Below are 25,671 nucleotides of genomic sequence, written 5' to 3'. Positions count from 1 at the left end.
AATATATGTTACTAGATAGCTTATATAGATATCATCTACCTATATTTATTGTCAGTCATACTGATCCACTTGTTGGAGTAATGATAACAACACGTATCCAAGTCTTGAAACATCTTGAAGATAATTACCACACTGATCAAGCTAGCAAATTTTTCAATGTCAAGAATATCTGACTCATTTAAAAAAATTAGACTATGAGCTAATTATATTTTATGTTTTTATTAAAAATCAAGCTTATTAGAAGTTTATATTAGCACAAAATTAAACTAACAAACTCCATCCATTTACTTTCAACAATATAAAAACCAAAATATATTTGTTTAAAATTAGATAACATGTAAGAAAAAAAGGTCTTTCAAGACTTTTACACTTTACACAATTTTCTATGACCAAGTCTCTAAAGCCCCTGAAAATAGAGGTCTACAAAAGAAATGCTGATGCAGACATAGCCAGTGCAGGAGAAGCCACTGCTGTAACAAACCCCATTCTTCTACTCTATGTCTTTCTTACATATGTGATATACCCCGGAAGGGAAATATTCCAAAGAGTCAAGTCTTTAGACATTCATGTCCTCCTGATGTACTTAAACACTATATCGTAATATTTATCGTACTGTATATTTATATTAGGTACATTTTTCCAAAATAATTTTTCATAGCTGTCTTATCACCAAACAACAGCAATTATACTTAGCATTCTAAGGGGAAGAGCTCTATAAAAATATAAGCCCATGAGAGAGTTTGGATTCTGATAAAGACTATGTTTTTCATGTAATTTATGGAAGGAAAATATTGAAAAACAAAGACATTTCTTCAGGATTCCAACTATACTATACAGTGCTACTAAATTGTGGTTTTTAAAAAGAGAAGAAATAAAATATGATTTATTAAATATTAGCAAAATTAGGGGTAAAAAATTGGTGACTGAAAGGAATCAAATAATGATCTCAGAAAGAAGGCAGAAAATTCTGATCCTCACTTTCGATTGTTACCCATGTTTATTTGACTGTAAAAAATTGTATTTATGTGTATAGAAAGGAATAATGGATTTCTTATCTTATATAAAAAAGGGAAATGACTATCGTAACTAAAATCCTAATTTTACATGAACAAAGGAATACATAAGAAGCAAGAAATTAGGAGACACTGTGGCTTCTGATATCTCAGTGTAGTAAAAGAAAGGAAGACATTTACATTGGGTAATACTTGTATTACTAACAAAACCATTCAATTAAAGTAGGTTTTATACTAACAAGTGGGCTGCGGGAATATAGAAAGGGAATGAGCTACAATTGGTATCACATGAAAGGAAACAAAACATGCATTCTAGTGACTTCAAATAGATAGTGCACACAAGGCTTTATTTATCAGTATACTGGCAAGACAGCCCAACATAGCAACAAATATTCATAAAAGATGCCAAGTACAAGCAGCACCGTAGCCAATCCTAGGGAAAAGCATCCTTTCATGTCACATCTCACCAAACTTCATACTATTTGAGGCAAGTATAAAATGGCCCATGTTAAAAGTCCTATGGTATTATTCCTGGGATCCAGTCTAGCTTCCTGTCAAGTACTACAAAGAAGTCCTTATGCAATTTTCTTTTAATGAGCAAAACAGGTGAAAGAAACTGTAGAAATGTCTTTGTTGGCCAAAATGTTTTTCTTTTTTGTTGTTGTATCTTTTATTCTTTCTCAGTATTCTATCTTTCCATTTCCTCATTGAGAAAAAAAAATATTAAGTGATATTTACTATGAAGCTAAGTGGCCTAATTGGAAAGAGTTATGCTTATATTTGATAATTTCGTCCCTTCTTAAGGGCATACAAATCTAGCTCTGTGGCAGAGCACATGGACATGTCATGAGAATCAGCACAACACTCTAGCTTGTTGTGTGCATTCCTCAAGGGCCCAGTGTGCCCTTTCATGGAATGACACATAGACCTCACATCTGAATAAAATAATTCATTCTATGTTAATATAAGAACAGCCTTATATTATAAAAAAAGACTTACTTCTTTTTTAGTTGAAAGACATAGAATCTCAGATCTCTCCATATATAAATGCCCTCCATATATAGTTATTTATGCTTATGATGTACTGATCACAAGTTATTGATTTTGTCCCATTTCCCTTAAAAAGCATTCATTACAAATGCAGGTGAAGCTTTTGTTACATCACTAAACTCCTCATACCTCTCTATCACTACTTAGAAAAAAAACTTAATTTATTTTAAAGAATTGATGCATGTCATGTTCTGTTACCAGTCAATAGCTGTATTTAGACATTGAAAGCTGCTATTTCTGGGTTTTACCAAAAATTGGTGGCAATTGTGAAATACAACCAGTGATTATTTTTCCTGAATTTCTGTGACTGTGTCAAGTCAGTGTTCATTCTAGGCTTTCTATACTGTTGGATCATATTTCAGTGTAGACATATCGAAGAAGACATTGATAATTAGATGTTCTTGATATGACCAGAAATATTTCAAAATCAACTCAAATTTACACCAATAGTAAGACACAAGAAATAATGTGAGTGGTACATTATCGACGGAGTCTACTGTTAGATCAGACTGGAACACTAAGGCAACCTTTGCTACCATGCCAAGTGTTTATATTATATGATTACTGAGGTAAATTTATATCCTAGGGAAATGGCTTTTTCCCCCCCACAGAGTTCTAACATCGTTTTGACTGCGGTTACTGAGTGAATACTTTTAACTTTTAATATAATGGGTCTATGAGGCAATGGATGAGTACCTGTGTTTACACAGGTGACATCTAATGGGCACTGATTAAGTATATACATTGGTAAATTATGTACTCATTCCTGGTGTGAGGGGCTTGACGTTTCAATTTCTATGCTTTTTTTTTTCATCTGTGCTGTAGGAAATCTTTCAGTTGTAATATTACAGAATGCTAGAACATGACTTTATATTTTACAAAAGATTCATTTTATCCCTCTCCCCTGCTCACTCTATTTATGAAATGTAGCTTTCATATCAACAGTGTGGTATTCTCCTCTCATGTTAGTTTCTTTATTACTAAGTTCAACCTTTAGAAGAGATTCATTTAAACTTTCTTCTTAGGCAACAGAAAAACTGTCATTTAGACTTCTAGCCTCTGGCACTTGTTTACTGTACTTGATATAAATCAGTATTGTGGAAGTCACTGCCATTATAAGGAATAGTCAGATTATACCAATAAGTTGCTGGACCTCTTCATTGTTATCATAGATTAGTGGAGATTATATTTACAGCTCTTTGTGATAGTTCATCGGAATGTCACACTTGTGGTTTAAATGTTATGCTGTGTCTTTGACAGCTTGGAATATGCTCTTATGTTATCAAAACTTGAACATTTGGCTGCGATTACTGTAAACACTTGCTTGCCATCCCCAGGCTTATTGAATTATATGCTACAATCTCACAGGTTCAAAACTATCAGCAAATCATTGCTTTTATTTGTTTTGGGAAATAAATACCAAATACCTAAAAAAAGAAAATGATTATTTTCATGACTTTTTTAAACATATCTATTCAAGTAATAACATCTATTCTATTCCTCTTCAAATAGCACATTGAGTTAAATTAATATGGGCACACCAGTTAATCAATTGTAAGACCCACGTGACAGGAGTCTGAATTTGTGCCATAATTAGAATATAAATACAACATGGAGAACTTGAGAATATTACATTATACTTCCTGGAACCCAGTATATACACCCTCATCCAGATATCACACTGAGCAGTAGACGTGGGCAATACTCTTATCAACTACATTGCATTCTAATTGGTTAATTCACAGAAATGAAATAAAATTACATGTACAGACTTTGAAGAGCCAAATTACATGCTGATGAAAGGGATTGTAGGCAGCTTGAGTAATAAAGGTAATGCTTTCTTGTTTCAGTAATTTTGTCTCTATTTTTAATTACTTAGTAATTGCCTCTCAGTGATCTTTACTAGGTAACTTGTTACATGTGATTCAGAAAAGCCTTGCTAACTGATTAGTAACAAAGCTGTATTTGTTAGAAACATCTATTGTATACCAATTGAGTCCTATAACCTTGCCATGGCAATGAACATCTGTTTTCACTTGCTTTTATAACCATCTCTGCAGAAACTTTGTTCTCAGATGAGTTAACAATTACCTAAAATCACAACTTTATCTACAGTACTGATGTGGAATTACTGCTTTATAAAGAAGTCAAACTGATCACCTATCTTAATATTTCACTTAGTCTGACTAATTATATACAGGAAAACAGTATTTACCAGAAATTGTAAACTTGAAAATTATTTTATGTAAATTCCATTAACTGGTTTACAGTTGTCTTCATATTTGTTGAAATAATGAAAATAGTGAAACAGATGAACTAGTTTATGAATACGAATATGTTTTCATTTCATTTTTGGAAACAGTAGGTCTGAGTTACTCATTTAGAGGTTACAGAAAAAACTTGATTGGGTGACTTTCACTGATATTAAGCTTGCATTATGGTCTCAATCCTAATAACTTCATTAAAAAATATTAATTGCTATTTTCATCACTGATCATTTTCGTGATTTCTTTAGCATTACCTTATTTTTAAATACAAATCCCAAGCATATGAAAAGTCAGGAGTCATATGAATGAAGTGCCTGGCATATGGTGAACAAAGGAAGCCCAATGCTTTTGATCACATTCTACTTATTTCTTATCACTTTTGATCTTACAGTGGTCCCAATCAAGATAGTAGACATAGAAGCCATTTTCAGTACATTAGACTTCTCACATTCAAAGCAACAAAACCCAAATCATATCCATGATATTTACCAGAATTGAAACATAATAAAGACTCTTCCCTTTTCAATACTACGATTATTTTCTAGCCCTTAGGTACTTACAGTCTTGAGATGAATCAGGGTAGTGTGATGAATGAGTAAGGAGGCAATAAATTGCTTATTGATTTTCTTTTGGATTTTTGAGAGAAAAAAAAGTTCAATGTATGTTGATGGAGTTCCTCGATGATTTGCACATGTCCCAAAAAGGTTACAGTTACTCACTTCTATTATTAGAAAAAGAAAACGTTTCTAGTCATTTTTTTATTTTTTCTTGACATCAAGGTCCTGAAAGGATTAAACCCGCTAACAAGCAAACACTGTATAAACAGGCTTATGTATACAGTCCTCCATGCTCTGTCATAACTAACTATAATATTCTCATCATCTAGAAAGGAAGTACTGAAGTAGAGCTACAGTGCCGATCCTTGCCCTCCCTGTGTTATTGACCCTCACATTCAAAATCCTGAATGTCTTGTGGAAGTACAGTCTGCATTGCATAATGTAGTACTATGAAGCCATGAAGCCATTTCTCTTTCCTGTTTCTTTTTCTTAGTTTTACAAAATATGCTCAGATTGTAGGAAACACCATTCTGCCAAGCTTTTCAGCATGCCACCCATGATTAAAAATGTTGTCCCCAACCAAATCATAAACATGTAGTTTAACCAAAGGCATTCTAACTTTCATGCTATGTTGAGTATAAATATAAATTCAAGGCAGCCAAACTATCCATTTCCAAATAAGAATGTATACCTACACCCATTAAAAATCATCTGGAAATGGGTATTGTTAGCAAATGAGTAAGAAATTTTCACTAGTATAAAATTCCTGCTTTATATAAAAGCCACACTGGCCATTCAAGTATTTGAGGTTTTTTTTTTTTCCTATTTTTTTTTGTAATTTTTACTAAAATGATGAAATTAAGCTTGAAATTAAAGAAAAAAAATAAAAAAAATACCTCTACCTCTAGGGCATATTCAGAGTGTGCATGTAGAGAGCAAAGCGCCGCCTGCAGATCCACTACCAAAACTCTCTCTCCACTTGAAGGAAACAGCTCATTTACTAGGTTTTAGAGAATCACAATCCAGTGGAGAAGTGACACCAGATTTCCTTCAGTTTGTGCCAGTTTGCAAGTTAAAGGTCAAAGGGCAAAGACACAGAACAGGGCTCTTCAAGGAAAATTCTCACAGAAGACAGTGTTTAAGTTGTTGTTAATGATAGTCAACAGATCAATATCAAGTTCAAGGCAAGCTGTTCATTGTTTCAAAAGCTAATCCCCTCAAAAGCTGGCTTTCACACAAAGCCAATTGTCTAACTCATGGGGTGCTTTCCTTCTGACCATCTCTAATAAGTTCACAGCCCAGTGGCTGCAAAGCCATTCACTGCAAGAAGCAGCTTCTAAAATCAATAAAGAGGTCTGTCAGTTGCTGACTTTTCTCTAGGAAAAAAATATTGATATGATCCTGCTCTGCAGGTCACATGAGAATGACAATACTGCTGTTAGGACAAATTACACTCAACAATGGGATGCTTTGGTGTCTCTTCGCTTTGTCAGTGATCAAATAGATGGCTCAATGCCAGAAGCCACATCAACCCTTTGAGAACTATGGCTGACATGCAATAGGTAATGCATTGGAAGGTATTCATGCGACTCAGAGTCATTATTTTAATTCAGTCTTAACCAAGCAATGCTAACTGCATATTTTATGGCGAACTGTGATTTCATGCAGTGGATTTTAAATAAAAAAAAAAAAACAATATGTCTGACGAAGAAAAAGCTTAGACTTTTCTAACCAATTATTCAAATAAAATTTCACTCTCATGAGATACTGTTAAACAAAATATCTTTTTTATTTGCCAGAAAAGTTTTGGCAAGTCACATCATTGTGGTTGTTATAAAAGCATGTATGCAGTACTGTCAGTCATTGAAGAATTACATGGGATTGTAAGGTATGCTTTACAAATCTGAACTTCTCAAACCTGCGATGGCTTCCCCTTTTTGGCCAGTTCTACAAATGACCAGATTGCAAGACTGATCATCCTGACTCTGTAAGCTGGTCCGATAGTTCTCAAAGGGTTACACTGATGTATTAAAGAGTAACATATCTTTATAAAATAACCATCCCTTTCTTTACTTCAGAGACACAACGCTTCTTGCTCTGCTTTGCGCGGAGTATTGCTGACAGACCAACGGACGGCCTGGGACAAAGGCCTAACACAACTGGGAAGAACGTCACAATGATTCTGGGTTAGGAGGCAGAAAGGGGTTCAGAAATATTTCAAAACAACCGAAAGGTCCTGTTTGAACACAGCTATGAGTTTGGAGGTGATGATACAGTGTGGACATAGTTGAGAACAGCTGTAGAAAACGAAAAATGCATGTATTATTAAGGCTGTTACTATATTGCAGATATTTTGGCCCCTTGTTTGTTGGAAAATGGCTGTCCCAACAGTCTAGCGTCCTGCATGTGTTCCAGATCTCCCACCTGACAAAACGATGTGCAGGAGACTATCCATAGTGGTCACAGAGCTATCTTCTTTGGAGACAAAGCTGTTTTGGATCTTCACACTTTCCTGAAAGTTCAATAGTGGATTTTGTTGTTTTTTAAACTCTTTCTTCTTTTGCTTTAAAGCAAAAAAAACCTACAGGTTTTTTTGATTTGCTCTTTTTTCTCTCTCTCTCTCTCTTTCTCTCTCTCTCTCTTTCTTTCTCTTTCCCAGAAATGGGCTCAGATTTCAGAAGGAAATGTATTTTTAAAAAATTAAGAAGAAACTTTTCTTCTATATTTCCTCTTCTTCAGTTAATCCTGAAATTTTACTGGGCATTGAGCGTGCAGAGGAAAGGCCTAGAACTGAATGACAAAGAAAGACAGAGGACTGGAGAACGGCAGATACTGTGCATCACGGAAGCTTCTCCATGATTATATTTCCACTCATGTGCAGGACCAGCAACCATCTAGGTTTGGAAGGTCAGCCTCCATCAGGCTGCCACAAGCCTGCTCCTAGCTAGGAAACAGCATAACAGCTCTTGTCTTGAATCTCAAGTTACCACAAACTCCCAGAAAAGAAAGAAAAAAGAAATCCCTACATCACACCCACTCTTGCATAGAGCGTTTACAGTACAGTATGTGGCGGGGTGTTCCTTTCCGCTTGAACTGGAACACAGTGTAAACCAATACAAGGAGGCATAAGGCCAAGATGCAGGGAATGACAATAGCTATGGCTTTCACAGTGCTGGCTGTGTTGTCCAGTTTGATGACAATGTCTACATCATCTGGTGGGCTGAGTCCTTCTTTATCTCGGTCTATTGGTCCATCACAGCCCATAAAGTCCTTGAGGATGGATCTTGGGTACCCAGGTTCTACCTTGAGTATCTGGTTGTTGAATTTCCAATACTCCTTTCCTTTGTAGAAATAGGTAAAGCCTGGAGAGAAAACATACCACTCATTTGTGACCGTATATATGCATATAGATGATAATGAAATAGGCAACTTCTCAAAACATGTAGCTTAATAGCTTAAGCCCTTTCAATTCTAAGGGGAAAAAAACGTCATCAGCTCAAGTACCTTGCAAAGGCTGTTCATGCATCATCCAGGGATTGTGTCTGTTTTCTTTTTCTATCCCCCTTCTGTCTCTTTTCTTTGTTTTTCTTTCTTTCTTTCTTTCTTTCTTTCTTTCTTTCTTTCTTTCTTTCTCTCTCTCTCTCTCTCTCTCTCTCTCTCTCTCTCTCTCTCTCTCTCTCTCTCTCCCTCCCTCCCTCCCTCCCTCCCTCCTTCCTTCCTTCCTTCCTTCCTTCCTTCCTTCCTTCCTTCCTTCCTTCCTTCTTTCCCTTCCTCCATGCACCCTCTCTTTTCTGAATAAGGGTCTAAGTCTGGACCTCAAACTGTCCTAATGCAGACTGGCCTCAAACACGGGGCAATAAGTTTTTTTTTTTTTTTTTTTTTGCCTCATTCTCCCCAGTGCTTGTGGTGTAAATGTGTGAAATGTGTGGCATCAAACTGGCTCCTATGTTCTGATGTTTAAAAGAAAATCTATGACTGAAATTTATGCTACTTATAGGCAACTTGGGATGGTGATGAAAGGTTAGATATTGTACAATGTAAGGACGGTCTCATTCTTTGGCTTATGTGGTTACAATCATATAATTCACATTAGAATCATGACATTTATCAGAGAATGCTGATTTGTTTGAAAAATCTGATAATCAGTGATCCTGAAGGTGACACTGAAGAGGATCTTCAATGCACAACTGAAAAGTTTCTCACCTATTCAAGTCTCGGGGCATTTGCTCAACATCTTAACATTAAACTCTTTTGCATTCTTCCTAAATAAGAACTTCCCCTTTATTATTTGAATAAGAAATCTTGACAAGTCAATGGAATGAAAGGATTTCCTTTTCTCTGTGGGGAATTTTAACAAGCAAACATGTGATTGCAGCATGCTGTGCAGTGATCCCGTTTCTAGCTGTAGGTTATGCCTGCTTTGTCTTTTCTGCATTTGTGTGTGTGTGTGTGTGTGTGTGTGTGTGTGTGTGTGTGTGCATGTGATGCTTACTTATTTTATTCTAAATTTTTACCACCTAACTATACTTTGTGGAATTTTAAAAATTATTTTTAAATGTTTTAGTAATACAGAAAAAAGATATCATAATTCTATGTTTAGTATTCAAATGATACTTCTATTTACTCTATGAGGAACTGATATAAGTTTTAAATACCTCAGTAATGTGTTTCAACATAATAGATTTTTTGTTGCTGTTTTTTGTTTGTTTGTTTGTTTGTTTGTTTTTTGAGACAGGATTTCTCTGTATAGCTCTGGCTGTCCTGGAACTCACTCTGTAGACCAGGCTGGCTTCGAACTCAGAAATCTGCCTGCCTCTTCCTCCCAAGTACTGGGAATAAAGGCAGGTGCCACTACTTCCTGGCATAATAGATGTTTTAAGTTCTAACATACATAAACTTGTTGATTTTCTTAGAAACATTTTCAACATTTTCAGACACATACCCATGTTTGTGACTATGGTACTTAGATTTGATTCTTATTTTTGAGTAAAACAGAATCAACAATAAAATAGAAAAATGCTGTACCAATTTAAAAATATATTTTGGGTGCTATCTATTTTGTTTTTTATTTTATTTTATAAATTAATTTATTTTTTACACTCCTGCTACAACCGAAGGATTCAAATGTTGAGTGTGATTGTATGTTATTACTATGTTAAGTTGAGAAAAGCACTGTTTTTTTTTTTTTTTACATTTATAACTGCTCCACTACTTAGAAGAATTAATTTTGTTATATTTTTGAGAGATGTTGAGATTCAGAGACAAACACAGTGAATACTATTGAATCAGACTTAAGCATCAGTCCATAGCTGGAGGTAAAACACATGATATTTCTTCTTAAATGCCACTGCTTAGATAGGTGCTACACTTGGAATAAAGAATTCTGCAATCTCAAGAATTTCAGGTCATTATTGGTTATGTTATATTGGAAATTATTTTGTTTAGTTCTGTAAAATCTGTTTTGGCTTTTAATTTTGAAGAGGAGTCTTCAGTCATAGCAACTTGCCAAATGAAAGGAGTGTAGAGATTCAAACTATTCTGTGGAAGAACTCGTGTTCGATTAGTCCGTTGAGAACTGACATATTTAATCAGCAAGTTTGGATGAGAAATCCTGAGCACCTGTCAAATAACAGACTATGAGATGATCAGAGATTAAAAATAACATTGATTTATAACTAGATGTTCCAAGTAGGTGAGAGAACTGCTAATGGTTATAAAGGAGAGACTCATCAATAAATGTCTTCACTTCTAACTTCTAGTAAAGAAAAGTTACTATGAGGTAATGGACAAAAAGGCAAGGTTCCGTATTGACACATCCAGAATTCATATATTACAGTAACAGATTTCAAGCATGGAACAGAATTTGCACTTTCCAAATATAGTTGTTAGAGTAAAAGTAGTCAGTAGAGTTAAAAGAGGAAGTCTAAAATCTTTGTAACTAACATTTGTTAAATTTTGATTCTGTACTATTCACCTGTAAAAATTTTGGTTTATTATCTTCACTTCTGACATATAATTTGATGAACTCCTCAGCAGTTCACTTGCAAAGAAATACCTGCCCTCTTCGATTCCGGTGTTATGCTTCTTAGGAGGAAACTTTTAAGAGAGAAATCAATGACTGTGCAGTGTACTTTATGTTGTTTTCATTAGATTGGACCTTATGAGAACATTTTCTATTGTATTGGCCTCACAAAGCAATAAGGCAATCTACCTCAGTGGCACATTATTGACATAAGATGTATCTATTTTCTCTTCTTAAATGTTTTCTTGGATAAAATTAATTAACACATAATAAGTATTAATGGATAGATTGCATATTGTAAAATAACTGTGTGAATTGTATTTGGAGATTTTAACAGGGAATAGTGAAGAGGATAATTAATACACCCAATCAACAGAACCAAGAAACAGAGTTCTTTTAACAGGTAAACAAGGGACTGCAAAATGAAACACAAATGTGAAAAGTAGTTTGGATATAGTTAAACTAAAACGGTAAACATAAATAAATATTTGATTTGTATAGAAAATAGGAGTAAATTTAAGGAGAGTTTAATTTTCTGTAATAGTTTTAGGACAGTTAAAAACATTTCAATCTGTCTAAAATACAGTTGAAGAATGATGCCTAAGAAGAAATCACACAATTTAGTTGGTATGAGTGAATAGAATTTTGATTACTATAGTTAGTTTCCACCAAGTGAGAAATTTAGAAAGATAAAACAGAGTCACTGAATACGTCAAAGCAATACGGAAAGTTTGGTAAACTCTTTTGGTTTTCTTTGATTTGTTTTGTTTTGTTTTAGAGAGTATATTAGAGCACATTTAAGAGTGGTTGAATGGTTTAGTATCAAGTTTTAGAAATATGTTCATTATGTTCAGCAGTAAGTTATTTAGCACAGATGAATCCTGGTAAAGAAGCCGTACAATTAAATGAATTTATGTATAGTACTTGATACATAGGAAGCATTCATATGACATCAGAAAGTCATATTTCATGACTGAAAAGGAAAAATTAAATTTAATATTTAGATAATAGAAGCGACATATTACACTTAGTTGGGAATAACATTAAAACCTGTAACTTAGTTTTAAATTTACTAAGTAAAGTAAATTATTATTAGGAGATGATTCTTAACATCAAATTTTGCCAGTAATTAAAGAGTGAATGAGAGAAAACATTTTACTCTCTGTCTTCTTTGATATATGATAATTACACATAGTGTCTTCTATATTGTTTCTTATGATTATATCAATATATTCAACCTACCCTGATTGTGTTGAGGAGTGTCTTTAGTTAAACATAATTACTAGAAAGTGCTATTGTAATTGGTTGAACTTAGGATAGTGTCTTTGGGAAGAATTCCTGTTCCACATATATTTATTACTATATTTTCAGGAATTTTAATAGGTGAGTTTATCAGGTTACTAAAATGTGTTTAATTCTCAATAGTAAACTACTATCTATGTTTCCTTCTAATGAAATCAAATCATTATAAAAAATCAAATTTAAAGAGGTTCAGAGTATAAATTAAATGTAAATTCCTAAGGAGCACAAAACTAAGTATAAATAGCGATCATAAATATGAATAATTCATACTTCTAGCACGGTATTTTCAAAGTAATTGTTTTAACATCAAACTGTGATATTAAAACAGAAAACTTAGGAGTTGAGTAGTGTGTGTACTGTGTACCATTTTCTTTGTGGACGAAAGCTCCCTGAGGTGATTCAGGGATCCCCTTCCAGATGGTGATGGGCTTGGGGTAACCAGGGTCCATGGTTTTCATTTCTTCACTATATCTCCAATACCTAAAATTGGACAATCACAATACATGTATGAAAAAGTCACTCATGCAAGTATTTCTATTTTTACTAAATGATGCTTCCTTTCTGTGCACCTGTTACCATCTTAAAAAAAAAAAAAATTACTGATTGCCATCATTGGAGCAACTGACATAAAATTATTCTGTATCTTCTTCAATGTATTATTATCCATATGCATCATATTGTAAAATATTATTCAATATTTTAAAGTTAGTCATCATACTAAGTGCTTAAAAATATATAAGTAGACTAAAAATTCATAAGGATGCCACCCAAAATGATATACATATGCATACACATAAACATGTACATGGTCCTGATATAATCCTGAACAAAACACACAAGCTCTAGATTTTATTAACATTGGATTTTTAGATATGTAATGATATAAACAACAAACAAGTTCATCAACGAAGATATGAAATGATGCAATAGTATCAGCTATGAAGAGAACACCACATAAAATATTATAAAGCTATATATTAAAGCATTTGAAAGTAAGTTCTTTATGAAAATTTAATATTTGAGGTAAGAAATGAGAAGAACAGCAAAAATGAGAGAGATGCAGTGAGATTAGTAGTGAGAGAAGCAGTGAGACCAGCAGTGAGAAAGCAGCAGTGAGAGAGCAGTGAGAGAACAGAAGTGAGTGCAGCAGTGAGAGAGCAGTGAGAGTGAAATGAAAGGTATGTGAGGGAACAGAAGTGAGAACACCAGTGAGAGAGCAGTGAATGCAGCAGAGAGAGAGAGAGAGAACAATGATTTTAGCAGTGAGACAGAAGTGAGTGCAGCAGTGAGAGAGAAGTGAATGCAGCAGTGAGAGAGCAGTGAATGCAGCAGTGAGAGCAGTGAGAGAGCAGTGAGAGAGCAATGAGTGCAGCAGTGAGAAAGCAATGAGAGCAGTGAGAATGGGAGCAGTGAGAGAGCAGCAGTGAGAGAACAGAAGTGAGTGCAGCAGTGAGAGAGCAGTGAGAGTGAAATGAAAGGTATGTGAGGGAACAGAAGTGAGAACATCAGTGAGAGAGCAGTGAATGCAGCAGAGAGAGAGAGCAATGAGTGTAACAGTGAGAGCAGTGAGAAAAGAGTGAGAGAGCAGTGCGTGCAGCAGTGAGAGCAGTGAGAGAGCAGTGAGAATGGGAGAATAGCAATGGGAGCAGTGAGAGAGCAGCAGTGAGAATGGGAGAATAGCAATGGGAACAGTGAGAGAGCAGCAGTGAAAGCAACAATTCTATTAGGTGAGTGTAGTAAATACATTGTCATCGTAAATATGCTATATAACATACACTGTGACGATATTTCTGTCATACTAACTCTTGGTCATACACATACATGACATCATTCACAGTAAATGTCTATCACTGAGTAGGAACTGTGATTTTTCCAATCATTAGTTTACTGCTAACGTGTGTGTCAAGAGTGTACCACAGACATACTGACCTGTCACCTTTGAAGAAATAGGTTTTGCCCACATCTTCCCACCATATGGCAGAATCAATACCATGAGGGGGAATTCCATTGCCAAGGGTAATCAAGTCGTGAGGGTAACCAGGTTGAAGAGTTGTGTCTTTGAACACCCAGTATTTGTTGCCTGTTTAACATAAGTGTAGATATAGAATGTATTAGTAAAACCTCAATTACAAGATACCTGTCAGCTTTATGCATGTTAAGTTACTATGCATAAGCTCCTGGAAATAAGTCAGTCATAGTCACACTTAGAATAATGACATTCTTGCTCAAACATCAGTGATTTTTCAAAAAACAAATATAATGAATAAGTACCTAAACAGTCTAAATATAAGTTAATCTAAACATAAAATAGAACTACTACTTAATAATATGGTATAAATCTTGTGTTCACTTAAAGATTAAATTTATAGCTAAGCCATAAGGAAACCATTCTAACCCAAAGATTCTTCCCCTGGATTATCAAACATCCCACTTCTATGAACTCATAGCATGTTCCTGTGTATTTTATATGCTCTACCTAGTCGATTTTGTGATGAGAACGTCTACTCTGTGTGAGCATTTCCAGTTGGTTGATCCTTTCTTTTTGTTATACAGGCATTTACAAGTAGCTTTCATTAAACAAAGCTCTCCTATTTTGACTCTGTGCTTTTTAGAATTATAAAACTTACAGGTTACCTCAAGAAAAGAAATAAAATTAATCCTAAACTGTTCAAAATTGCAGCGTGTAATATACAAAAACAGGCTGACTTTAGTCAGTTGTGTTGATATTTGTAAACTATAAAGAATACACCTCTCATACATCACTGCCTTTGGCATACTGCACTCATAACGACTTTAGTGAGATAAGTCTACTTTATTGTTTGAGAGACAGGGTATATTTATTGCTTTAGGGTTACAGCATTTTTAGTGGTAGGAAAGGGATAACTGGTCATGGCATCCAGTGAGCAGGAAGGGCCGACTGGTACTGATTACCATGTGGGTGGGGAGCCAGAGTGAGAATTGTGTGCTGAGTTATGGAGTCTTGCAGAGAGCTCTGTACAAGGTCACTTTTCAGACAAGGCCACACAAGGCCAGGCATCAATGCTCAAGGACATTCTCCAGACAAGGACAGGCAGAGATGGGGAAGATCCTCTGAGAAAGGAAATGCCCCAATTTATGCAGAGCTCAGAAAGCAATCCCATCATGGGAGACTGCTACCTTAATAGCAAGGTTGCCCAACAGTAACCATTTCTTACTTCACTGAAAGTTAATTTTAACTTGACATTTAACTAAGACTTTCACTTTTAGGGTCATCAATACTCCAACCAACTAAATGATTCTTCACTGTGGTGTTTTGGATGAAAGTGACCACCATAGATTTACAATTTACAAGTGTAGTTCTCAGGTAGCAAACTGTTAGAACAATTAGGAGGCGTGGCCTGTGTTGGAGTAGTTGTGGCCTTTTGGGAAAAGGTGTGTGACTGAGGGTGGACTTTGAGGTTCAAAATATGTATATCAGACCCAGTGCCTCTTGACCTTTTCCCCGAGGATCAGGATGTAAATCCCTCAGCTATTTCTCCAGCTCCACACCTGCCTGCATGCTACCATGTTTCCTGCCATGATGATAATGGACTAAGGCCCTAAAACTGCAAGCCCCAATGTAAATGTCTTTCATTCTCAAATGAGTAGTGGTCATAGTGTCTCTTCACAATATTAGAACACGATTGATATGTTCAATCTTTCTGTAGATTCAAGTGACCACTTAAAGTGGTTTCTTCCATAAGCGCATAGAAAGACATGTTATGTTGTTTCTTTGCCCTCTCTAGCTTGTTTTCGGATTTTATGTATTGTATCTCCATTAACACATTAATATTGATGTTTCTTTCTTTTTTCTTAGTATAAATGTTGCTTCTGCTTTCAACACTGGGTTCTCATCTTGCTAACTTAAAGGTTTTAGTTCTTTCGAAGAATAGGGCCTGATGTGTTGATATTGGTTACTAGAGAGGCAGGCCTGTTCTGCTCTTCTGCCTGCCCATCAAGGTATTGATAGCACTGTCACACAGTCCTTCTATCTTTTCTGCCTTTCCTTCTCTCCAGGAGGGACTGAAATCGCATTGAAAGCACAAGTCAAAATCAGGTTTCTTCCTTTAAGTTATCTGTCAGAATTTCTGTCACAGTGAAAAGGTACGGCGCTACTACACATCACAAAATCAATTCTGTAAAAGCCAGATTAGGAATGACTGTACTGTACACTTTTAGTAATATTGAGATATTAACGTGTAAGTAGGTAAATATACTTTGCCTCAAAGAATTACCTCCCCTCTCCTTTCTGCTGAACAATTTTATGACCAGCCATTTTCTCTTGGAGTTGAGATTTAGAAATTAGTGAGATGATGTCATTATCAATAGATGTTATGAATTCTTTGTCTTTATAAAATTTCAATTTCCCCTCAGACAAGGATTATAATACATTAGAACATTCATGCTACATTTATCATGAAGAGGCATCGAAACAAGGAGAACTTAGTATCTGTGAACTGAAAGCTCCCTGGAGTACAAGGATCAAGGAAACATGACTAAGAACCAACATAATGGGCTCTACAATATTCGGAGGGCATTGGTAAAGCCTTCAAGGTAGGCTTAGGGAAGGAGCTTGATAAATTTTAATTTTCATGAAAATTGTTTGGGGTCTTTCCCTAATGTTATAGACAGAAAAAAACCCAAACAAACAAGAAGACCACTCTTTTGTAGGAATAAGCTAACTAAATGAATCCATCCAATAACTAATTTCCTCTATCTTCTGATGTAGGCACTAGAGATACAGGAGTAAACAAGGCTGACATCCCCTATCTCATAAGATACAGGAGTAAACAAGGCTGACATCCCCTATCTCATAAGGCTTATCGTCTAGTGAAGGGACAAGGGGGAAAACTAACCTAAAAACAGGCAAAGTAACAAAGAGAAACAACTCTGAAGACAAATAGCTTATGTTTAATAAACGTCATTACTAGGATGGAGAAATATTAGGGGCAAATTTCTACTGAATATAGTTAAGATCGCCATTCAGTCTTCGGTAGGCATGCATGTACAGGTGTCTGAGGGGTTATTTGCACTCGTGTGTGCACAAGCATGTACACATGGAGGGCAGAGACCAACATCATTTGTCATTTCTTAGGAACTTTCCACCTTGCTTTATGAAACAGGGTTTCTCCTTGGCCTGCAGATTTGTGAAGTAGGTTAAGCTGACTGGCTAGTGATCACTCTGGAAATACCCGTGGAAATCACCTTCCCAGTGTTGGGATCATAATTCATAACAATATCTATTCAATCTTGATGTACATATGCATTCAAAGATACTAGATAAGTAAAGTCTGTTTTACATAAAAGAAATACTGAGAGCAAATGGTGTAGGAGGACAAAGTTTCCTATCTGGTTAGCAAAAAAGCAGTTGCAGCTGAGATGGTAAGTTACAGGTGAGGACAGGGAATTCAATCTGTGTTTGGATTTTATTTTAAAAGATATAGGAAGTAATTACAAATTATATAAGATGGTTGTGTCACAGTTTGAACTAAAGTGCAAGTGATCGAAGTGGAAAGAAGAAATGTACTCATGATCTGTTTTGAAGTTGGAATTGATGGGCATCACTGGGCCACTGGATGAAAGAAGGATAATATCATAGATTATTCTCAAGTCATGCTTTTTGCAGATATACAAGAGAATATGAGGATCATTGAATAAAAAATAAGACTAGAGATGGGTGAGAGCTGCCAATTCAAATTAGGAGTGTGAAATGTTAGTGGTACATCTCTATGAACAAGCAAGAGGACATAACTGTAAAGCCTGTAAAATTATAATAATCTATAGGTTATAAGCATTAAGTGGCATTTGATAATTTAGGACCATGTGAAGAGTATATAGAGGTTAAGGAAAAACTACAACTTGACCTCTGAAAAGAAATGTCTTTTACAAAAGGACCACTTATAGAAATAGAGAAAAGTAGGCAAAAGAGGAATAAGACACAATGCTGATGTCTAAAATAATAGAGATTTCAAAAACGGAGATACAGAGATAGTGAAAGAGGGGACACAGATGAAAAAGACTGGGTCTCCCTAATGCCAATACCAGTAGCTCTGGAAAACCAAATAGTATATACTGTGGAGGATTTTCTACACAGTTAACTTACAACCAAAAAGCTGGCTTCTCATTATGGTCTGTTTCCTAGTTTCATTTAGTTGTTGTGATCAAATATCGTGATAAAAATCAACTTGGGAGAAATGGTTTATTTCAGCCCACAACTCCAGATTATAGTCCATCATGGGGAAACCAGGCACAGGAAACAGTTAGTCATATCACATCCACAGTCAAGAGCAGAGAGTGATGTGAGCAAATGCATGCTCACTGTATTCAGGCCCCTCTCTATACTTACACAGTCCAAACTTTAATTCCAGGAAAGGGTGCTGCCCATAGAGGGTTTGTGTTTTCACATTCATTAAAAAGTGATCCAGACATCTCCCCACACACATGCCTTTAGGGAAATTTATGAAGAACACAATTTAGCCAACCCTTCACTGAATTTCTTTTCCTAAGGGGATTCCAGGTTGTCAACTTGGCAATTATGATTAATCATTATGATTAATCATTCCCACCCAACTTCTTATTAATTTCATTCAGGCAGGGTACATAAAACTTATTCCATTGATCACATAATAAACCTTGCTTCTGTTAGGAGTAGTTGTCCCTTGAAGGCCCTTTCTATTGTCAGCAATAACAATGCTGTTCCTTTTTCTCTTTTAAAAGCAATTACTCCCTGCCTCATTCTCTGTTTTCACTTTCAACACCAAAACAAGGTTGAGGAGGAGGCATTGACTGAGTAAGGCAGCAGGACTGAAAGAGGAAAGAGAGTAGGATAAAGGAAGGACTGAGCTGCGACTGGATGAGACACAGGATTTTGCCAGAGAGACAGCAAGGCGAATATGTGTAATTCCTGTGCTGTGGGTTATCATGTCTTTGCTCCCTGGAGCTCTATTAACACACTTGTGCTTTCCTTTTAACAGAATGAGACAGCTTCTTTATGAACTTGGAGTATCCAAATCCTATACAAAGTATAACATCTGTATGAGGCTCCAAGCCTTTGAATTAGCATCCTGGCTTTTAGCCAATGAACTATGCTGTCTTCTAGCCAGCTTCCTTAGGGACTTGATGACAACTCTGTTGCTTGTACTATCACAACTCTCCTTTCTTACTAGCTTGCCTCAGGTTGTTTCTATTTCATTTATTTCTCAAGGCAATTAGAAAATTCTTCTAAAGTCTATTTTATTCGAACACAAGAAACATTCATATATATATATATATATATGAATGTACACATATATGTGTGTATATGTATTCATATACACATTCATATATATACATATACATATATATTCATTTGCAAATTTGCAAGGCTCCTTTTAATATGATTTGTTTACCTTATCCTCACACGATGTATGAGCTACTTACAAAAAGATGATCCCTTCAATATTTACTTTTGATCTTTTCTGTGGGAGCACCCTGCCTGAATAACATGTGCTATGCTGCCAGAGTGGCTAGCCTTTGTCTTTATGATATTTCTTAGTTAATGGTTTGCAAGCTGACAGCCACTCAAAGCTGTGAGAAACCACAAGAAACAAATTATTAACATGGCATATACAGCACCTTATACACTCTCAAGTTCTGAAGAAATGACTATTGGTGCAAAGAACCATGCTTAAGCTGCAAAAGGAATCATATACAGGATCAAATATCTAACAAAAAAATCCAATAGAGACTACGTAAATAATGTGGAATTTATCAACTTTGAATCTTGTCAGTAAAGCTAGAAATTTAGTATTACAGTGAATGACCTACCTGAGCCACAAACATAGATCAGTACTGGTTGAAAATCCATGTAGATGTTATATTTAACTATATGTTGGGAAATGCCAACATATGATAGACATTTTCTGCAGGATAATTCTGTACTGGATAGCTTTGTGTCAACTTGACACAGCTGGAGTTATCACAGAGAAAGGAGCTTCAGTTGGGGAAATGCCTACATGAGATCCAGCTGTAAGGCATTTTCTCAATTAGGGCCCCTTGTGGGTGGTCCCATCTCTGGGCTGGTAGTCTTGGGTTCTATAAGAGAGTGGACTGAGCAAGCCAGTGGAGGCAAGCCAGTAAAAACATCCCTCNATGGCTTCTGCATCAGCTCCTGCTTTCTGACCTGCTTGAGTTCCAGTCCTGCATCCTTGGGTGATCAACAGCAGTATGGAAATGTAAGCTGAATAAACCCTTTCCTCCCCAAACTGCTTCTTGGTCATGATGTTTGTGCAGGAATAGAAACCCTGACTAAGACAATAATTTTAAATCAGGAAAATTAAAAGTAAGTGACTCACCTAATGTCCAGATCACATTTTTGACAAATTAAGAAAAAGGAAAATCCAAAAAACCCTGTTTCACAGCACACAGCCTATTTTGGGCCCCTATGTTTTCCACTATTTAAAGAGGAAGACTTCAAACAACAGAAGAGAACTTTTAAAGGTCCCATTCTCCTAACCTATGCTCAGACTTCCAGCATCCTTCCCTTTCCTGTCATGTCTGACAGGGTAATAACCTGTGGTTGCAATGCCTCCATGTCTGCTACTGAGAGGCAGCCTTTCCTCACCTCAGCTCAGCTGTGGCTCTCCAGCAGGGGCATTCTATATTTTACAATATGTACATTAGACGATTTTAACTTTATTATTTTAATGATTATTTCCTCACACTTCACCCATGTTCACAGTGGGCAAATACACGGAGAATGAAGTGTTCACAGAAATTTTTGATTTATATCTTACCTGCATGTCTCGAGACAATAACTTACAAGAAAACAAAATGTTGATGTTTTCAATTGAAATTAACTATTCTATTAACTTTTTTTCATCTATTCAGTCTACCCAGATGATATGCATGTTTGTATGTATGTATCATGCTTGTGCATGCATTTGGGAATGTTTGCTTAAATGTGTGATTGCAGCAGGATCCACATGCAATGGCTCTTGAGGCCAGATCATGAAATAACCTCAGAAGTTCTTCCCCATCTTCTGCCTCATTTGAGAGAGTCTCTTGTTTCCCTCTGTGTGTGCTCAGCTAGCTGGCCTGAAAGCTTCCATGATTTTCTTGATCTCTTCTACCCTCATTCTGCAAGCATTTGGAGTACAGGGCTCTGTGTATGGTATCAGGATTTGCATGGATTCTGAGAATTAAAACTCGGGTCATCACACCTGTGAAGTCTGAGGTTTAGGGGGATAGCTCAGAATATTTCTTAACAGATATATGAAGGCTGGGCGTGGTGGCACACGCCTTTAATTTCAGCACTTGGGAGGCAGAGGCAGGCAGATTTCTGAGTTAGAGGCCCACCTGGTCTACAAAATGAGTTCCAGAACAGCCAAGGCTACACAGAGAAACCCTGTCTCAAAAACAAAAACAAAAGCAAACAAACAAAAAAATATATGAAGTAAATGCTTTACTATTGTTTCAATATTTTTTATGTATATAAAGGAATAATCAGTATTCTGCTTTAAGTGAACAAGACCATGACTCCTATTTTTTTTTCCCTGTTAGGAATAAACACTAAACAATACAATTTTTAATGTACTTACATGTCCTTGAAAATAACAAAGCAAAACCAAACAAAAACTTTAGCAGCATTTGCTGTTGGTTTATAGGATGGTATGTTATAGATCAGAAACATTATGGGAAACCATGACCTTGCCTCTGGGTAGGTCCAAAATTCAAGGGAATATCAATTTAATAAGTGTCAGTGCTTACATTCCTTTTTGTTTATTAAGAACAACTACTTACTTTCTTCTGCATCTTAATGACTCAGGAATTTCACATAACAAAACTGAGGTGATATGGCCTGTTTGAGTGATGTGTATTCAGCTCACTTTATTTCTTATGAAACAGGTAGCCTTTTGCATAAGTTATCATCAACATCCCTGACTCTCATAGCTACCATTGATCTGTGATGCAGAATAAAGGCTTTTGCTATATCGTAAATGATATTGGCATGTTCAGGTAGAAGTGGAAAAATTGATCTTATTGACACTGTCCTGGAGGAGGCAGATACAGTATCAATAAATCCAAATAAAGCAGAGAGGTAGGATAAATAAAAGGGATAACCAGAAATCATAGGAGAAAAGATGTTAGAGATTAGAAGCCACAGGGAATTTCTTGGGAATAATCGATCTTATCCAGTTGCGTTCTGTTTGTTTATAGCCTATGATGGTCACTGAAGTAGGACATGCAGGTTTGCTCAGGAAGGCAACACACACGTTTCTCACTCTGGGAATGCTTCCAAACTACATATATGCATGGAATAACAACTGTCAACTCGAGAGTGATGAGGAATATGTTAAAGGGAAGGAATCTGGGAGAAGTAAGGGGACTAAAGGAATAGGGAGTAATACAATTTTATTTTTCTTGAAACACATTTTCAAAGAAGATAAAAATCTAAAACAAACAAAACTGATCATAGGTATCAAGAAGAAAAGCTAAGGACAGAAGGGATAAAAACACAAATTGAGGAGTGTCTGATTTTCATAACTCAAAACCTCAGAGGCAAACATAGTTATATGTGCCTTAGTTGCAGCACCCAGGAGACAGAGAAAGACTTCTCTGTGAGTTTGTGGGCAGTCTTTTCTACACAGTGAGTTCTAAGACAGCTAAGGTTACTTGGGTGAGACTTTACTTTTAAAACAAATTCAACACCACCACCCCCCTCAAAAATCACAACACAATTCTTTACACATCTTTAAAGAAAAATATTAATCTTTATATGGAAGTTTCACCCAGCACTAAGGAAAACATACACAGACCCGCAGCCAAACATTAGGTGGAGCTTGGGTAATCCCATGGAAGAGAGAGGAAGGATCACAAGGGCCAGAGTGGTCAAAAACAGCATGAAAAAAGAGTCAATTAGGGAACAAAAAGACTGAACTGCCACCCAGAGAACATTCATACAACCGACTTAGGGCCTTTGTAGATAAGTAACAGTTGTGCAGCTTGGTCTTCAAGCAGGACTTCTAACAGCGGAAGTAGGGGCTGTCTTTGACTCTGCTGCCTGCCTTTGGATCTCTTTCCCCTGAGTGGGCTGCCTAGTCTAGTGGGCATTGAAGATGTGACTAGTCTTACTGCAACTTGATATGTCTAGGCTTGTTCATATCCCTGGGAATCCTCGCCTTTTCTGAAGAGGAAGGGAGGAGAACATGGGGAAAGGAAGGAGGGAAAATGCTGTCAGGATGTAAAGTAAATTATTTGATTAATGAATGAATTGGTTAAAATAAATAAAATATTGCACATTTGTGGAAAACTCAGCATATATTATTTATTTGCTGAATTTCTGTTCAATATCTATATATTTGGTGAGAAACCCTCAAGGGGTTAAAATATTGCTAAAAAGACTTGTGTGTGTGTGTGTGTGTGTGTGTGTGTGTGTGTGTGTGTGTGTGTGTGTGGTTAGGGTGCCATGGGCTCGTTAATAGAGTATTTAACAGTTTTGAAGTTAAGTAGTAGTGGGGGACAACAAGTCTATCAAGCACAAGCTCTGAGGTCCTTTGGTCAGTATGTGGAGGACTTTCTAACTTTAGTGTAAACTGACACTTCTCAGAGTTATAGAAATAATCAGATTGTACTGGATAGCTTTGTGTCAACTTGACACAGCTGGAGTTATCACAGAGAAAGGAGCTTTAGTTGGGGAAGTGCCTCCATGAGATCCAGCTGTGGGGCATTTTCTCAATTAGTGATCAAGGGTGGGGAGACCCCTTNTGGGTNGGACCATCTCTGGGCTNGTAGTCTTGGATTCTATAAGAAAGCAGGCTGAGCAAGCCAGGNGAGGCAAGCCAGTAAAGAACATCCCTCCATGGCTTCTGCATCAGTTCCTGCTTTCTGACCTGCTTGAGTTCCAGTCCTGCATCCTTTGGTGATCAACAGCAGTTTGGAAATGTAAGCCGAATAAACCCTTTCCTCCCCAACTTGCTTCTTGGTCATGATGTTGTACAGGAATAGAAACCCTGACTAAGACACAGATTTTAAATGCATCTATAGTTAGGAGTTTACTGCACCCATGATGTTTTACAGACAACAAGACCAAGGCAATTCTTATAATGACAACATTTAATTGGGGCTGGCTTACGGGTTTGGAGGTTCAGCCCATTATCATCTGTGCGGAGGATGGCAGTGTCCAGAACAGGCATGGTGCAGGAGGAGCTGAGAGTTCTACATCTTCATCTGAAGGCTGCTAGCAGAAGACTGTCATCCAGGAAGCTAGGATAAGGTGTTATAGCCCATGCCCACAGTGACACACCTACTCCAACAATTCTATACCTCCTAATAGTGCTACTCTCTGGACCAAGCATATACAAACCATCACATATGGTGGTGTTGAATTTACCTACCCCTCTTCTCTATGTATTTATAGATATCTCTATCAACATTAAATCAGCACATGTATATTTTCTTATTGTTTATGATATGGTTACATTTCTCTTACCTATCTGTCAGCAGTTTATAAATAAACATCTAAATTTATAAAGACCTTTGAATGATTTGTTTTTGTAGAGTCTACAGTATTATCAAATAAGTCTAAATTCTATGCGGATGTTGTAGTCCCTGTAGTGTGAAGCTCAGATCTCCCTTTAGAAGAAAATGTCCTATCAGACAAACAAGCACCTTCCATTGAGAAGTTTACTAGCCTTTCTGACAAACTTTCTGACTGCCTAACCCAGTGTCAGTAGCTCCTAGGAAGTGTAAATAAAAGGATGTTGTGAAAGATTTTGAAAATAGAAATTTTTAGACATTGAAAAATCTAGATGCTAGAAAATGTCAGATTGAATTATAAATGAAAATTAAAAGTTTTTAAAATTATAAATCTTGAATATTTAAAGGTTAAATGCATGATATTAAGGGAACGTTTTAGTTATCAAGTATTAAATTTTATTGTGTAATTAAATGATCCTGATTAACACCATTAAAACGAAGAGAATTAAAACATTCATATTGCATGCATTTTCAAATTTTATTAATTAATATAACTATCTAACATATACATTAATTTAATTAATTCATGTAAATTATTATCTTAGGTTAAAGTCAGCTAGTTGTTGCTGTCTATTTTTATTACAGTCTTCCATATAAATGAAAATTTCTTTTTTCCCATTTTTATTAGTTATTTACTTCATTTACATTTTAAATGTTATCCCCAAAGTCCCCTATACCCTCCCCCCACTCCCCTACCCACCCACTTCCCCTTCTTAGCCCTTCTTCTCCTGTATGGGGCATATAAAGTTTGCAAGACCAAGGGGCCTCTCTTCCCAATGATGGCAGACTAGACCATCTTATGCTACATATGCAGATAGAGACACGACCTCTGGGGGTACTGGTTAGTTCATATTGTTGTTCCACCTATAGGGTTGCAGACCCCTTCAGCTCCTTGGGTACTTTCTCTAGCTCCTCCATTGGGGACC

The 25,671-nt window shown here is 36.2% G+C and overlaps 1 protein-coding gene across 2 annotated transcripts in view; it reads right to left on the bottom strand.

The window, feature by feature from the left end:
- Positions 1-280: 280 nt before the first annotated feature.
- Mmp16 (matrix metallopeptidase 16) overlaps positions 281-25,671 on the bottom strand; it is a 236,855-nt gene continuing 211,464 nt past the window's right edge. The window contains exons 9-11 of one of the 2 annotated variants that reach the window (XM_029533283.1): positions 14,141-14,291; positions 12,576-12,691; positions 281-8,249 (exon numbers count right to left, since the gene is read on the bottom strand). In XM_029533283.1, the coding sequence (XP_029389143.1) occupies positions 7,915-8,249; positions 12,576-12,691; positions 14,141-14,291 (602 nt within the window). In that variant the 3' untranslated portion in view covers positions 281-7,914. The remainder of the gene's footprint in view (positions 8,250-12,575; positions 12,692-14,140; positions 14,292-25,671) is intronic. The other variant, XM_021222087.2, reaches the window with a different exon arrangement.

This window comes from Mus pahari, chromosome 22 (assembly GCF_900095145.1).
Source record: "Mus pahari chromosome 22, PAHARI_EIJ_v1.1, whole genome shotgun sequence".
Lineage (NCBI taxonomy): Eukaryota > Metazoa > Chordata > Mammalia > Rodentia > Muridae > Mus > Mus pahari.
The sequence above is the reverse complement of the archived record's forward strand: the minus strand, read 5'-3'. Positions and strand labels throughout refer to the sequence as shown.